This window comes from Lonchura striata, chromosome Z (genome assembly GCF_046129695.1).
Source record: "Lonchura striata isolate bLonStr1 chromosome Z, bLonStr1.mat, whole genome shotgun sequence".
In the NCBI taxonomy this organism is placed as follows: domain Eukaryota; kingdom Metazoa; phylum Chordata; class Aves; order Passeriformes; family Estrildidae; genus Lonchura; species Lonchura striata.
The window spans coordinates 47,627,808-47,642,491 of record NC_134642.1 but is presented as its reverse complement, the minus strand read 5'-3'; the positions used below and the strand labels follow the sequence as shown (position 1 = coordinate 47,642,491).

General features: G+C 40.1%; 1 protein-coding gene across 3 annotated transcripts in view; it reads right to left on the bottom strand.

Annotated features, from left to right (window-relative positions):
- The window catches only part of DGKQ (diacylglycerol kinase theta), an 82,567-nt gene that overhangs the window by 57,427 nt on the left and 10,456 nt on the right, over positions 1-14,684 (bottom strand). For all 3 annotated transcript variants that reach the window (XM_031507459.2, XM_077790071.1, XM_031507460.2), the window contains exon 2: positions 3,792-3,871. In XM_031507459.2, the coding sequence (XP_031363319.2) occupies positions 3,792-3,871 (80 nt within the window). The remainder of the gene's footprint in view (positions 1-3,791; positions 3,872-14,684) is intronic.

Here is a 14,684-nt window from a genome sequence, read left to right as displayed (position 1 = left end):
TGTGTAAAAGCTTTCCACTGCAATTAAGAGTTGCTTGGCCTAGTATTTTTTGTACTGTAAAAATAATACACGCCAAAGTCACTCACTCTTTGTTTTTATTGCTACAGAGGAAATCAATGTCCATGTCCTCTTATCAAGACAAAGATTAAGAATTAAAACACAGTACCATCCCATAATGCTTCTGAAACTGAAGAATCACTGATACAGCTGCAGAGCTCATCTGGGAGTTCAGATCAAGTTTCAGAAGAGCATAATAAACTCTGCTGAGCTTACAAACTAGGAGGAGCTAGCCCTTACCTCAAGCTCTGAGGTTCCCCTTCAGGGAGAAAAGGGAGAAAACCTTGGTGCCAAGATTACCAGCAAGACGTTTTAACCCTCATTCAGATTCTAAATTATGCCATGTGACTGTCTCCAGGCAACTGCCTTGCTGAAGCACCACAAGCATGGGTCAAGTGCTGGAGAGCTGGGGAGAGACCTTCTTGACAGAAGGTGGTCAGTGCTACTCAGCAAGGGCCCAGGAAAACTCAGTCACAGTATGGCTTGGGTTGGAAGGGAACATTTAGAGGTCACCTAGTCCAAATTTCCATGCAGTGAGCAGGAACACCTTCAACTAGACCAGTTGCTCAGAGCCCTGTCCAACCTGGTCTTGAAGACATACAGGGATGGGGCATCTACCACCTCTCTGAGCAGCATCTGACAGTATTTCACCATCCTTATTGTAAAAATGCTTTCCTTAAATCTAGTCAGAATGCATCCCGTTTTAGTTTAAAACCATTACCCCTCATCTGACTGCTTTGGGCCCTTCCACAAAGATCTACTTTCAGATTGTTACTGACCCAAATAACCACGCTGCACATAGCTGAACCCAGAATCCAGAGGAAGAAACTTAGATCAGCGGACAATTACAAGAGCAGAGACCCCTGCAAGCACCACAGCTTTCCCATTCCTTATCCCAGCCCATGAATGCAGCAGCTTTCCTTACAAAGGACAGTTTTATTTTTAGCACAAAAAGATTCAGAAGCTGATAACCTAGACTAGCATTTTTCCATTCTAGACAACCTGGCTTTGAGAATAACAGCACACAACAAAGTCTTGTGAGCAACTTCAAAGCCTTCTTAAATGGAAATTCTTAGAAACCATTAGGGCAATGCACCAACACACCAAGAGAAAAATTAAGCACAGCAAATGCTGAACATCACTAAACCATTCTCCATGTGGTCTCATTTCAATTTAGTTTTCCAAGAACAGTTATATAGAAAATACGCACACACTTCTAAGAAGCTGTAATACAGCTTCAATTCCAACCTAACAAGGGAAAACAAAATTTCACATTTCACCCCCAAAAACATTTTGGTTTTACTGTTATTTTGTTTTGTGTTGGTGTTTGGGTGTGGATTTTTTTTTTTGTCCTCCCTTTCTCCCCTTTTTCTTTTTTTTAAATTTTTTTAATGTGTACTGCAAAGTAGGTAAATACTTAAGGGAATGTAGGAAAGAGAGAGTTTGAATTTGAAAAAGTTGCTGAGACCCTTACCATTGGAACAAATCATAAGCCCTGCAAACTTTTCAGAAGACTGATCCATGAAGGCTTGTTTAGGAACATCATGACATGGATCCACCCTGGAATACCAAATGCAGGTGATAATGATTTACAATAGAGAAAAAAATTCATGGGTCAGCCTTAAGAATGATCTGAGAGTGGATGCAGTTGTGGCATGCTTGTGACTCTGCAGGCCTTTACTTGACCCTGGGAAGGAAACACTACTGTCAGGAATAAAAGTTTCCACTAAACATCTGCTGAAAAATTATTCTCTGATGGGTTGATTTAGTATCAAATGACATACATTCTGATGAGCTTTAACAATTGCCATCTTCTCTAGATGAAATCCAGGCAACTGAAAAAAAAAAGTCTAATTTCTCTAATACATTGAATATTGACATAGCTGAAAGAACTGTCAGAAAAAATCCCACCAATGTTCCCTCCTACATAAGACCTTTTAATAAAGAAATAATCTGAGAGATTGAGAAAATAAACTTCCCACAAATTGTATAAATGGTTGTCATTTGTTTTTTGCTCTATTATATTTTTAATGCAAATGCCAAGTCTGGTATTTGCTTTGACAGAGCCTGCATGCAAAACAATATCTCCTATATGGCAGCCTTCACTTGTACAGCTGATCAGGATCAATGCAACTTGGGTGACCATGTCAGGGAGGACATGACTGTGCAGAACAAACAGTACAATCCAGAGTTTTCAAAATAAAATCATTACAGCTCAAGACAGAAAACACAGAGAACTCTTTGAGCTAAACACAGCAACGCTGAACTGCAAACAGTTTCAAAGACTGACAGCACCACCAAATAACCATCCTTGCTGTGCAGTACAATTTGTGTTTATTGTTTACAGATAAATCACAAGATAAAAATTTTGGGGCAGACAGATTACAGGGACTGACAAGAGAGAAAAAAATTACACTGACGTCTACATCTGATGCAAATGGGAACATTAATAAGTTTAAATGGAGGATTTTTACCATATAAAAGCAAAGGAACAAATGTATTTTGAACAATAAATTAAGTTTAGAGCAAATCCACCAAAGAAGTAGTCGTAAACGTTTACAACACCCACACTCTGAATTAAATTACTATTTTCCAGTTGGTTTTTTGCCATCCCCCTAAAGGCCCATGGAGATACCTTTATAATCTGATTCACTATTCCTTTTGCTATAATGACTGACTGCCAATATACTGAAAAAACAGAAGATACTAATTCTTTGTAAAAGCACTTCTCACTACCTACATGGCCCTTTACCATGGGTTCTAAGATTTACAGCAGTATTTCTTGCTGTTTCACTGGCAAATTTCAAAAATTTATCAGACACCTTTTTGACACCTCTCAAGATGAAAGGTATGTAAGGAAATAGGAAAAGCAAAAAAGAGAAAAAGCAAAGCTTTGCATTGGTACAGCCTAGCAGCTTTATCACCTTCACAAAACATATTGAAGAAAAACAAATGGGTAATTTCTCTTTATCTAATCCATGTATCTCAAATTGTATATTGTTTTCAAACTTCCACATCTCACCCACTACACACGCTTCCACAACAAAAAGGAACTGGTAAAATGTTTTGTGACACAAAGAAAGGAATCAGCTCCCCTTCATAGGTCTACACAATGGATTCCCATAAATGTGCTTTGAGTCAGCAAGGTCTGTAATGAACATGACTGATTTTATAGCCATGTCTCATTTGACTTTTGCCTGTGGCTCCTTAAGGTATTTGCAGTGTTTTACTACTTCTCTAGTAAATTTCTCATGTCCTTCGTCCCTTCTATTCCTCTTCTGTCATCCTTTCCCAAGTTTCGTTTTCTCTTCAGTTTAGCTTCTTAGTACCTTCTTAGTTGCATCTCATTAAAATCTGTAAAGTTGATTCATGTTTTACACCCTTTCAATCAATCTCTTTCACCTAAAATCTTGTGGGAGAAGATCACAAGCCATCTGCAAGCAAGCACTTTATTGCGAAACTTCCAGGTAATGACACACAGTAAGAACATCTAGTAACATTTAAAGAATGCAAATAACTAGTCTTGAAAGACAGAGTATCTACAGCTGCTTATAGCAGACTTTTCAAAAGAAGTGTAGCTTTGCCTGTGAGCAGCTATAAAAGCTTCAGTGATGACTAATACAATTTTTGCATTATGATAAAAAAAAAACCACTGCTATATGGCACCATGTTCATTAGTGATAAATGTGTGGTATATCACCCCAAGACAGAGACAAGCCAGTATCACTACTCACCCTTACAAGGCTGGGAGCAATACATGAGCATGGTATCTTGACATTCTTGAGGCACTTTTCGTGAGACATGAAGTTGCAAACTGTGGAAATAAAATAAGAACTATAAGCAACTCTTCACAAGCAAGGGACTTTAAGAAACACAATCAAACCAAACCAAACATGGAGCCAAATACAATTAGGAATACATACTTTTAAACACATTTGCTATCCCCTAGTACACAACTGTTACACCCTGAGCATTGCATGAACTCCCATTCATTTTGCTACTAAGATGCTAACAATGGAAAAGGAAGGACAACTTATCCCAGAACAGTACAAGCCTACTGCAAGTCAGGTGCTCCCACACTCTCTCTATCCATGATCATCAAAATTAGTTCTTAAACTTCAAAAAAAGTTTTAAACAGTCCAAAACAGCTCTTTGATGTAGCCAAAGCAGAAGGATATTTGCAAATGAATTATTCTACAAGCTAGCACATGCGACATAAATGAGAGAAAACAAAGTATTGTTACAATCTGAGTGTAATCGATGAAGGTCGCCAATTATAGGCAGCTTTGAAAGTCAAGAGCAACTAACTGTTTCTTTTATTACAGGTTTATAATTCCATCCAAGCTTCACAAATCATGCTTTCAAACATGACACTGTTTTAAAAGATCATTTCTCATGGAGGGGATATATTCCACAGTTTCTTACCATGAATTTGCATTACATTAAGCTGTGTGAAGAACACAAGAGATTCTTTACTTCATTCCCACCAGTTCTGATGAATTAGGAACTAATAAGCCATGCAACTATGGATTTTGAGTCCTCTTTCTTTCAGAATTACTCTCCACCAGTTCAAGAATGAAGCCTTGTGCAGATGCTCAGCTCCCGATCTCTTGAGCAGAAGCTCAGACCTCTTTCAGTGCCAAAGGCATAAGATCATTTCCCAGCAGCAACTGTTGCTATACACAGAGGGTTTTCCCCTCCCTGTTTTTCTTTCATTTCACAAGTTTCTGACAACACCCCAAGTGCTTCAAACTCGCCATCTGCAGTCCACTATTGCCATTGACTGTATTGCTAGTGTCACCAGAAGCACTCAATTTCCTTTCCTCCCCTTTCTCCAGCTCATTGGCTTTTGATTGCACACTTCTTCTTCCAGGTCAACTGAAGCATTAAAATCCAGGTCCACTTCTCTAAATAGATTATTGCCAGCCATCCAAAGCAAATTTTCCTTCTGATAGCACCAAAATGATGACACCTTTACTCTTGGCACTCATCTTACTATGAGCAGCAAGCACTTATTTTTTCATTAATCTACAAGTCAGAAAAGAAGCACTATAAGTCACTAATGTGTTCAAATGTGTTATTCATCATCTACAGTTGAACCTGGAATGATTACTGCACTGATGAAATAAAGTGGGAAGGAGGAGAACCAAATCTGCTGGGTGCTATGAAGTGTTATGCGTGTCTCTAAGGTTTATGGCTGTTTCCAACCAAATAGGGCAGATCAGGGAAGGAAACAGTCAAAGAAAGGATGATAAAAGGGATTCTTGCAGCTGCAAATGCAGTTGCTTAACAGATTTGGAGGTGATCTCTATGGTGGGGAGGAACACACAGCCTATCGGCGCAGAGGAGACCAAGGAAAGCAAAGTCATTGTCCAGGCAGTGATGATGATGAAAGATGCATCTCCTGCTCTAGAAAACAGGTAAGAGTCCACCCAAAGAACTGGTGAATCCTCATTGCTGATGGGTTATCTCAACATGGACATAGTGGTAATATAATGATAACATAATTAAACTTGCTCCTTCTTTAGATGTCAGCAGTATTTCCACAGATGGTGTTAGGAGGATCACCTGCTTGCAGTGAGAGCAGGTCTGTAGAAGCTACAGGAAAAAAAGGTCAAAGGCAACATCATCAAGAACATGGAGGCAAGGAAGAAGAAAGAGGAGGACCAGGACCGGCCTACATTCCTCCATCTTAAAACTTCTGACCCCTATGTACAAAGTAAAAACCCCCCTGTACAGGTGTTAAAACCCCCTTGTACAATACTAAAAAGGTCTCCCTTCTACTTTGTAACTACTTCTACAATAATATCTAAACTTTTATGACTCCTTGTTCCACCTTCAAAGTTGGTAACTCATTCCATGGCTCAAACTCAAAATCACAGCTGTTTCCAGCTGCCTGCCAGGGTCTAAAATGCCTCCGAACAGGGCCTGGAACCTCCAAAAATGTCTGAGGGACATTTAGAGTTCCAACAGTCAGGCATACGGCACCAACCATATCTGACAAGTTTACCTTGAGGCCTTCTGCTATTCAGTTATAAATAACTTCCTTGTGAAAAATTAGGTATTGCCAATGCTCAATAAGAAGCTGTTTGGCCATTGGGCATCACAGTGCTGCTCCCTGTCCACATGGAGAACAAAATCTGGCTTTACAGCAGGCTCTGCCCATAAGCCATCACTTCCTGGGCCATTTTTCCTACCACATTCTGTTTGACTTGGTGTTTTAATAAAGGTCATGTGTACATACACTCATGGAACCTACAGCCAGCATCTTTCCAACATACACTGGAAAAGAAACAGAAAACATCTCTCTCCAGGCCTCCCTAGCAAGGCAGAATATAAATGCTGGGAATCACTGTAACTCATGAGATGTGTAACAGTTCTTAGAAAAAAAAAGGCTATTTATACCCTCCAATATGTCACACTTTTTCCACATAAATATTTTTCTCTCTGTTCTCAAGACGGACTTCAAAGTAGAATCCAAAACTAGGAAGAAGAAAACTGTGAATTATGCCCTGTAGGGACTCTAGCTATGTATTGGTGTTCCATGCAAATGATGAGAATTCTGGGTGAGAATTGCTCATGAAATATCAAATATAACACATAAACTTCGCCCCCTTTTGAACAGACCATGCAGTCCAGAGGAAAAGCCTAGAAGGTGTTAAAAATTACTTTTGTTTCCTCTTTGGGAAAATACCATAATTCAGTTCTGGTGCTTTTCAAACAGAAATTTATTTATATAGTTGTATTTTACCATGTTAGGTTTTATTTAATATTTTTTTTTATCTTTAACACTGAAGCCTAACCTTGCATTTGCTAAACATTTTTATAAGTAGAATTATCAAATTGCTCTCCAGGGAGGATAAATTTTTTCAATTTTTTTTGACAATAAATTTTTCATTTCTGGAAAAATTTAAGTGCAATGCATTAAAGAACATACACAACTTATTAATGTGAATATAAACACAACTAAATTAAGTGCAGTAATTCTCTGAGACATCTTGTTAAATGTAAGACTTGGAAGAAGTTCCTGTCTTGGAGAGTGTACTAGAACGAATTGCCTGATATATGTAGGAGTATTACATAAATGGAAAATCTCTACAGTCCTCCACAAAAAGCCCTCTACATGTATATAGATTACATGGAAGAATTACAAGTGGACTAAAAATAGAGAAAGGAAAATGTTATGTTCAAGATCTAATGCTGTATCAGACACCTACAGGCTCAGCAGCAGCTCAGCCATTGCACAGAGAGAACCAGCAAGCTGATTTTATGCTTGTACATACTAGCATATGTATGTATACATACATATGTACAGAGGTGGCTTTTCTGCCACTCCTCCCCAGTCTTTTCCTAATAACATCTAACATTCAAGCTGCCTTTCTTTGACAGTTACACAACGGGTACGTATTTCTCTGGATATACCATTACAACTCTTAGCATCCTTTCCTGACTATCTGCAAAAGCTGATTAAAGACTCAGCAGCTTGTATGAGAAATTTCCTCCCCTTCATAACCATCACTTTACATTCAACCACTCAAAGCAATAAAATGACACACTAAAATATGCTTCTGTAATTCTCAGATGCTGGTGAGCTCTCATCTTACTGCTGGACTTTTTAAAGGAGGTTGTGGACTGTTACTGGAAGAGTTGTGTAGCACAATCCCCCACACTGCCACAAATCCATGTGCAGCCTTGACTGAGTTCACTGCTTCCCTCTATCACTTTTATCTGAAACCCAGACCCAGGCACGCAGTGTGTTTTTATTTTAGCACTTCACACACTGTGAATGCCAACTTTCAGTTCTAGTGGGAGCCTCCCATGCACAGTATCTTTGTTTATATCTGTCTTCTACTAAGATGCTCAGAAAAGCAAGGCTAAGAAAAGGCTGTGGTTATGGTTACCAACTGGCTCTGGCATTAGACTTGGATGGCTAGGGGAATGTTGTTTGTATCTTCCTAAGCACATGAAAATTTTATAGGATGAAATAAAATAAACTTTTTACCAGATGAAATACTGAACAATTTGGGCTTTTTCAACAACAGGTGTCTAAAAGTATTATACATTATCTCTATCTAAATACATAATCTTAAAAAAGTTATTAAAAAAAAAGTTCAAACAACAAATGGAGAAACATAGACAAAGTCCTCAACATGTAGTCAAAGTCTAACTTAACTCCTACTCTGAAGTGTGTCTCTGTACTCACAAGTAAACTTCTACACCCCAAGAACCTCTATCCACCTTTTTCCTATGACAACCTTCAGCCCTTTATTGTATTTCCCACATCAAATGAAAATCATCTGTAGCCCCGTCCTTCTTTTTTCATCTGAACAAGTCCCAGCAGCTGTAAGAAGCAATGTTTTCTGCCAGTCAGACTGATAGGTCCATGCCCCTTAAGACTTCCCACCACACATTTCCAGACTTAGCTGTCATGAGACTGCAGCAAGCCACTACTGGACCAAACTGTGATGGCTACAAAAGGGTATGCAAGAAGTCCAGAAGGTGTACATGAGAAGTCCGGCTTCCCACAGGTGGCAAAAGGACACATACCTTGTGGTAGCTTTGGCCAGAGCCTGCACTGATAGCAGATGGTTCCAAAAGTCAACAGTGCCACAGCTACAAACTCCAGGATGACAAGCACCAAGAGGAGGATTTAGTTTTTGTTTCCCAGAAAACTGTTGGGATTCAGTGGACCTCTTGGAAAGGTGACAGCATAGGCATTTTTTACCTTACCACTCACCCGGTGCAATAGAGCAGCAACCTCTGTAACAAATTATGTTTGGCAGCAGTTTCCTTGGGGCAGAAGGATGTGCAGTGCAGCTTCAAGCCTTGTGCTTCACAGTAAGCATGGCTATTTTTAAATGCAACAGGTACTACAGAGAGAATAATGGCTCTTACCATTTACTCCACAGGGGTAATCCATTCCAGCAGTGACCACTGAATTTATTTTCAATACTTCCAGTAATTTTCAGTAGCTCCAGTAAAGAGAACATTACTGTTAAGAGTGCACTACAGCTATATCTGACGACAGAGTCTGTAGAGTTAGGGTCAGATTCTCGCATGCTGTAAATCAGCATGACTACTTTCAGTATGTTAAGATATAACAATTTACCAAAGTCAAATATTTTTAACATCAAGTCAATACACCAGATTATAAATCTGACCATGTATGCTAATACATCTTGTTTTTATCAAAATGAAATAATAAATTAAAGGTAAAACATTACCAGAATTTCCATAAAGCTTAGTGCTTCGAACAGCCAGCCATCAGTACTTCTAGCAATATAAATATTTCTCTTTAACAGATGCAATTATTACAAATCTTTGTTCCATATGCCACCATATATATAAGGCATTCAACAATCCAGATTAAGAGGAAGCATTTGAATTTGCGTACACTACAGCCTTTTATGTAGTTATTCTCACCCCTCCCCTCAGTGAAAAAACAAAACCTCAAACAAAACAAGATAGTCCTCAGCAACTGAAAAAACAGCTTTTTTTAAGAGCACTGTCAATCACTTTTAGAACATGAGAAAACAAGATGTTCTTTTACTGTTCCTCTTATTCAGGAAGGAAATGTAAATACTTTTTCAGTCCAGCCAACACCCCCAGGGTTGCCCTGAAACATGGTAGAGCTCTCTGCTTTCTGGTGGGTCAGCAAACCAAACTGCTTTACTCCAGAACCTGGAAGAGCTTCCAAAACTCCCAATTTGTTTGCCATGATTTACAGAGATGCCATAACTTCCACCTTGGTTCTGCCAGGATCCATAGTCACAAAATTGCAGCACTGGCTTATGCAAAGGAACTGTCGACAAGTGCTCTGGGAAGGAAGATGGGTAGAGAAGTGCTTAACATGGAGGATTCAGTTTGCCCCAATTGGTTAATAAAAGTGCCCCATGCACACAAAGGCAAAGATGGCCACTGCAGGAGGCACAGCTACTGCAGCATGCTTAAAAGACAGAAGGAAAACAAACAAGAAATCTAGTGAAGCCAGGGAGTAAACCGAAGCTTCAAAGTTGTTATGCAAGACAACAACAACAGTCTCTACTTTCCAAACAATGAATCAGTGGGACTTAAAGGGCATATCAGCACCAAGACAATTCAGCCTAAGTCAATCTAACTCTTTCAAAACAAAGTTTTATTTTGGTCAAAACTAAGTAGGTTATTTCTTTGCTCTGCCTGCTCTTCCATAGCCATGTGCCTGACACAACAGAAGCAAAAAGACAGGTTTAATCTGCCTCTCTCTTTCAGGGGCTTTATCATTCCCTTCTGAAATGTCCTTGGTGTGCAAGCAGGGTTATTTTGTCCAGCAGGACTGCCTTTGCATTCACAGAAGAGATCCATTGACAGTTAAAAGACAATAGCTTTCAGAAAATGCCCAAGGGCTAATTAGTCACAGATTGGAGAAAATCTATTACAGTGTTCTTAAACTATATCAAAAACACCAGACTGCTTATCCATACAGGATCATTCAAGCTGGTGGGGGAGCCACTATTTTCAGGAGTAACTTAAAGGCAACACTTTCATTTTACTGTAAGTTTGTGGGACTCAACTTTTGAATTTCTTACACAGCTTTGAGCTACTTTTCCATTGCAGCAGCTTGTCAACATAGACGCATTTAGCTTTTCATTTACAACTGTGACCACAGGCCAGTCTGAATACTGTGAATATTCACTGAAAGGAATGCTGGATGCAGTACATGGACTTCACCAGTTTATTTCCCAATTCAGAAACATGCAAAGACCTGTATGCAGTATTAGCGTGCTCTCTCAAACAAAAACACAGCCTAGTTTAAGCTTAGAATTCTGTTGTGCAATGCTTGCTAAATGACACCAGGAAAGCTGTCACAGAAGCTTTGGTCTTCCCAAGACATTTCAAACAATGGTAAGAGAGGAATGGAAAAATCTCTGAACTCTTTAGGAAATCAAGCATTAAAAAGACCCTCCTTTCTCACTGTGGTAAGAAACTTCAGGCTTTTGCTTGTCTTATAGTTCAATGACACCACAATGTAAATACCCTTCTTCAGAAAATCCAAAAGAAATTAAAACCTTGTTAAGGTTTTCCAGATACCTACTGAATATCCTTATAGATCGCTTGTATTTGACAGCTCTCTTCTCTTTCCAGGATTCTCTGGTCTTGTCAACTAACCAGTCATATGTGTTTCTGCTTTAAATGGACATACCAGTATATACCCTGTCTGATAAAAATGCAGTTTGCCTCCACACAATGTAAATTGCCTTGCACTTTATATTCCCAGAATTATCTGCATGTGAACACCTTCTCTTTATAGGTACAGATACTCCAAAGAAATGGTTTTGTAGCATCTGACCTCTATAATTTCAAGGCAGTACATCTGAATTCCTATTAATTTGTATTTCAAATATGCTGGTAGAAAATAATGAAGTAACAAGACAAGTGAAAATAAGACAAGCTACTTATTAAGAAAACAGATAAGTTTGGTGATATACTTGAACTATCAATCATTTGGTTACAGTAGATTTGCTTGAATTGTAGTAGCCTCACAAAGCACCTGTGCTAAATAAGCACTTCTCACTCTCTCATCCCTGAAACCTTCAAAATGGTATCTTGCTTCTCTATCCTCCTGGTAGTAAAACGAGTACTAACTAATTAACTCACCTGCCAAAGCAGAACTCTCTCCATTCTCCCACCTCCTGAAACCTCAGAGCAAGCTTCTTAGATACTGCTAAGCAGGAAAAGCCAGAGTACCAACAGCTGGAGACAAAGGCACCTACACTGTGTGTTCAGTCCCACCAAGGCTTCTCATTTCAAGGAGAAAACTGCACAGAGAAGTTATATCACAGTAGCAAAAGCAGCCATCTCCATTCGGCCAAGATGCTTTTCTAAGCCCACAGCCATCAGAAAATCTAGACACCCTACCAGCTATGGCTATACACAGAACAGGGGTCTATCCATTCCACTTAAGATGCTGCAGTCTACTCTCTTTCCACTCTGTACATTATGGCAAACTGAATATAGGCTGAAATGAGAACAGAAAGAGAGTAGCACTGCTGAGAAGCACTTGGGAATGCTGGTGGATAAAAAAACGAGAAAGGAGGTGATTCTTAACTTTCACTCTTCTCTCATGAGACCCTGCCTGGAACACTGCATCCAGCTGTGAGATCCTGAGCACAGCAAAGAATGGATACATTTGACTGGGTCTTAAAGAAGGGCCAAAGAAAATATCAGATGGCTGGAGCACCTCTCTCATGAGAGGCTGAGAAACTTGAGATTGTTCACTCTGGAAAGTAAAGGCTCCAGGGAGACTCTTAGTGCCACTTTTTAATACTTAAATGGGGCATATAAGAAAGACAGCAGGACCCATTGCAATAGAGGAGGTAATACTTTTAAACTAGAAGAGGGTAGATTTGAACTGGGTGAAAGGAATAAATTTGGTATGATGGGATGCTGACACACTGGCACAGGCTGTCCAAAGAGCTGGTAGATGCCTCATCTCTGGGAACATTAAAGGTCAGGTTGAAGAGGGCTTTGAGCAACCTGACTTAGTTGAGAATGTTACTGTGTGGGAGTGAACAGGTCCCCAATATTAAGAATGTTTTCTTCTTCAAATAGATGTAAGATGACTAGTCTCACACTTGCATTCACACCTAGAAAGCACTAACACCTTCTCTTTTCTTGAAGATTAAGCCAAAGATAGGACTCTGCTGTGGGACAAGGGGCTGGCCCAATGATGGTAAACAAAAAATCTCCAAGAGGGCTACGTCAGGGGAAAGTTCAGCAATTCATCTCCTGACAATTCCAAAAAAAGAGACCTTTCAGAGGAAGAGGCCTCCCACTAACAATGTGATGTTGCACAGGGAGCCTGGAGGAACACAGATTTTGCCACCAACAATGTATCAGCAATAGACCATTGCCTATGACTCTTCTCCCAGCAGGCTCCCAATCATACGGGCTATCAGCAGTCTTTGGGGATGCTGAAGACAGGAGTCCAAAAAGAAATTGTCTCTGAACCACAGAAATCTGTCTGAGGGCAAACAAGTGAGCATTTGAGCAGCTCTTTTGTACAGGCAAAAGGATGAAGGTTGCCCACACAAGCCAGATGCAAGACCATGTAACACAGTTGTGGCTTTTTCCCAGGTTTTCCAGACGGCAGCCTTTACACAGCTAGAAAGGGTCAAGCCAGTTTGAAGGCTGACAGAAAAACCTCAGATCACATTCCCTGCACATGCAGCAAAAGGCTATAGATCCTAACAACCTACAAAGAAGGTCCTCCAATATCTGACAACTCATGGCAAGATGCCATGGTAATAAGAAAATCAAGTACTAGATACCATTAAAAGACTCTTGAAAACCATGCAGCAATCAGAAATTTCTCCTGGCTCTGTCTTAAGCTGGTGCCTCTTATGTCTTTTGCTGCAGACTGCCCATGCAATCAACTAAACCCCAGTGGCTGGAGCAGAGACGGGCCAGCTTGGCAGCATGTGTAAACTAAATTGGACAGAAGGGGCAGAGGAACATGAAATGGTTAAAACCAGAAGAACAAGGAAGATCCAGCTGGACCACAGAACCACCTACTGCAGGGCATGCACACCAGTGTCATAAGCGCTTACCTCCCTGCAGCTGTTGTCTGCAGCAGCTTCACCAAGTCACTTTTTTCAGGGTGATGCCTTACAAAGAGAAACTTTGTCTATTGTTTATCAGCACTGTCCAGCTGACTTACAGCTACTAGTCAAAACAAAGAGCTATAGCTTACAGCATTCAGAACAGCACAACAAAAATTACAAGGAAGACTGATCCAGCCCTCAATTTAAAGGAAAATACACTGAAACAATTTGACATTTACTGCAAACATCCTCACAACAAAAACTTCATCATAGAATCGTTAGTGCTGAAAGGGACCTTGAAGATCATGTAGTTTCAATTCATCCTGCCATTCATCACACCAGGTTGCTCAGCATACCATTCAGCCTGGCCTCGAACATCTTCAGGAATGAGGCATTCACAGAGTCTCTGGGCAAAGAAATTCTTCCTAACATCTAATCTAAAGATGCTCTAGTTCAGTTTAAAATCATTGTCTCTTTTCCTGTCACTATCTAGCCATATAAAAAGTCCCCCTTCCTCCTTTTTATAACCTCTTCTTAAGCTACTGAAAGCCTTCTCTTCTCCAGGCTGAACAACCCCAGCTCTCAGTCTGTCTTTATTGCAGAGGTACTCCATCCTTCCAGTTATCTTCATGACCCTCCTCTGGACACACTTTAAGAGGTCTATGTCTTTCTTGTGCTGAGGATGCCAAACTGGATGCAGTGTTCCAGGTGGAGTCGGACAAGGGCAGAGTAAAGGAACAGAATCACCTACCTTGACCTGCTGGCCACACTGCTTTGGATGAAGCCCAGGATGTGCTTGGTTCTGGTATTGCCAGCTCAAGTCCAGCTTTTCATCCATGACCACTTCAAGTCCTTCACCACAAGGCTATTATCAAATGACTTCTTCTCCTAGTCTTATGTCTGGGATTGCCCCTAGCCAGTTGCAGCACCTTGCTCTTAGACGATGACTTCATGCCTAGGCAGCCTGAATAAACATTGCAAGGTTCCAGCCCTCACACACGTGGCCTCCTGCACCACCATCACTCGTTAGCCAGTACAGTACAAATA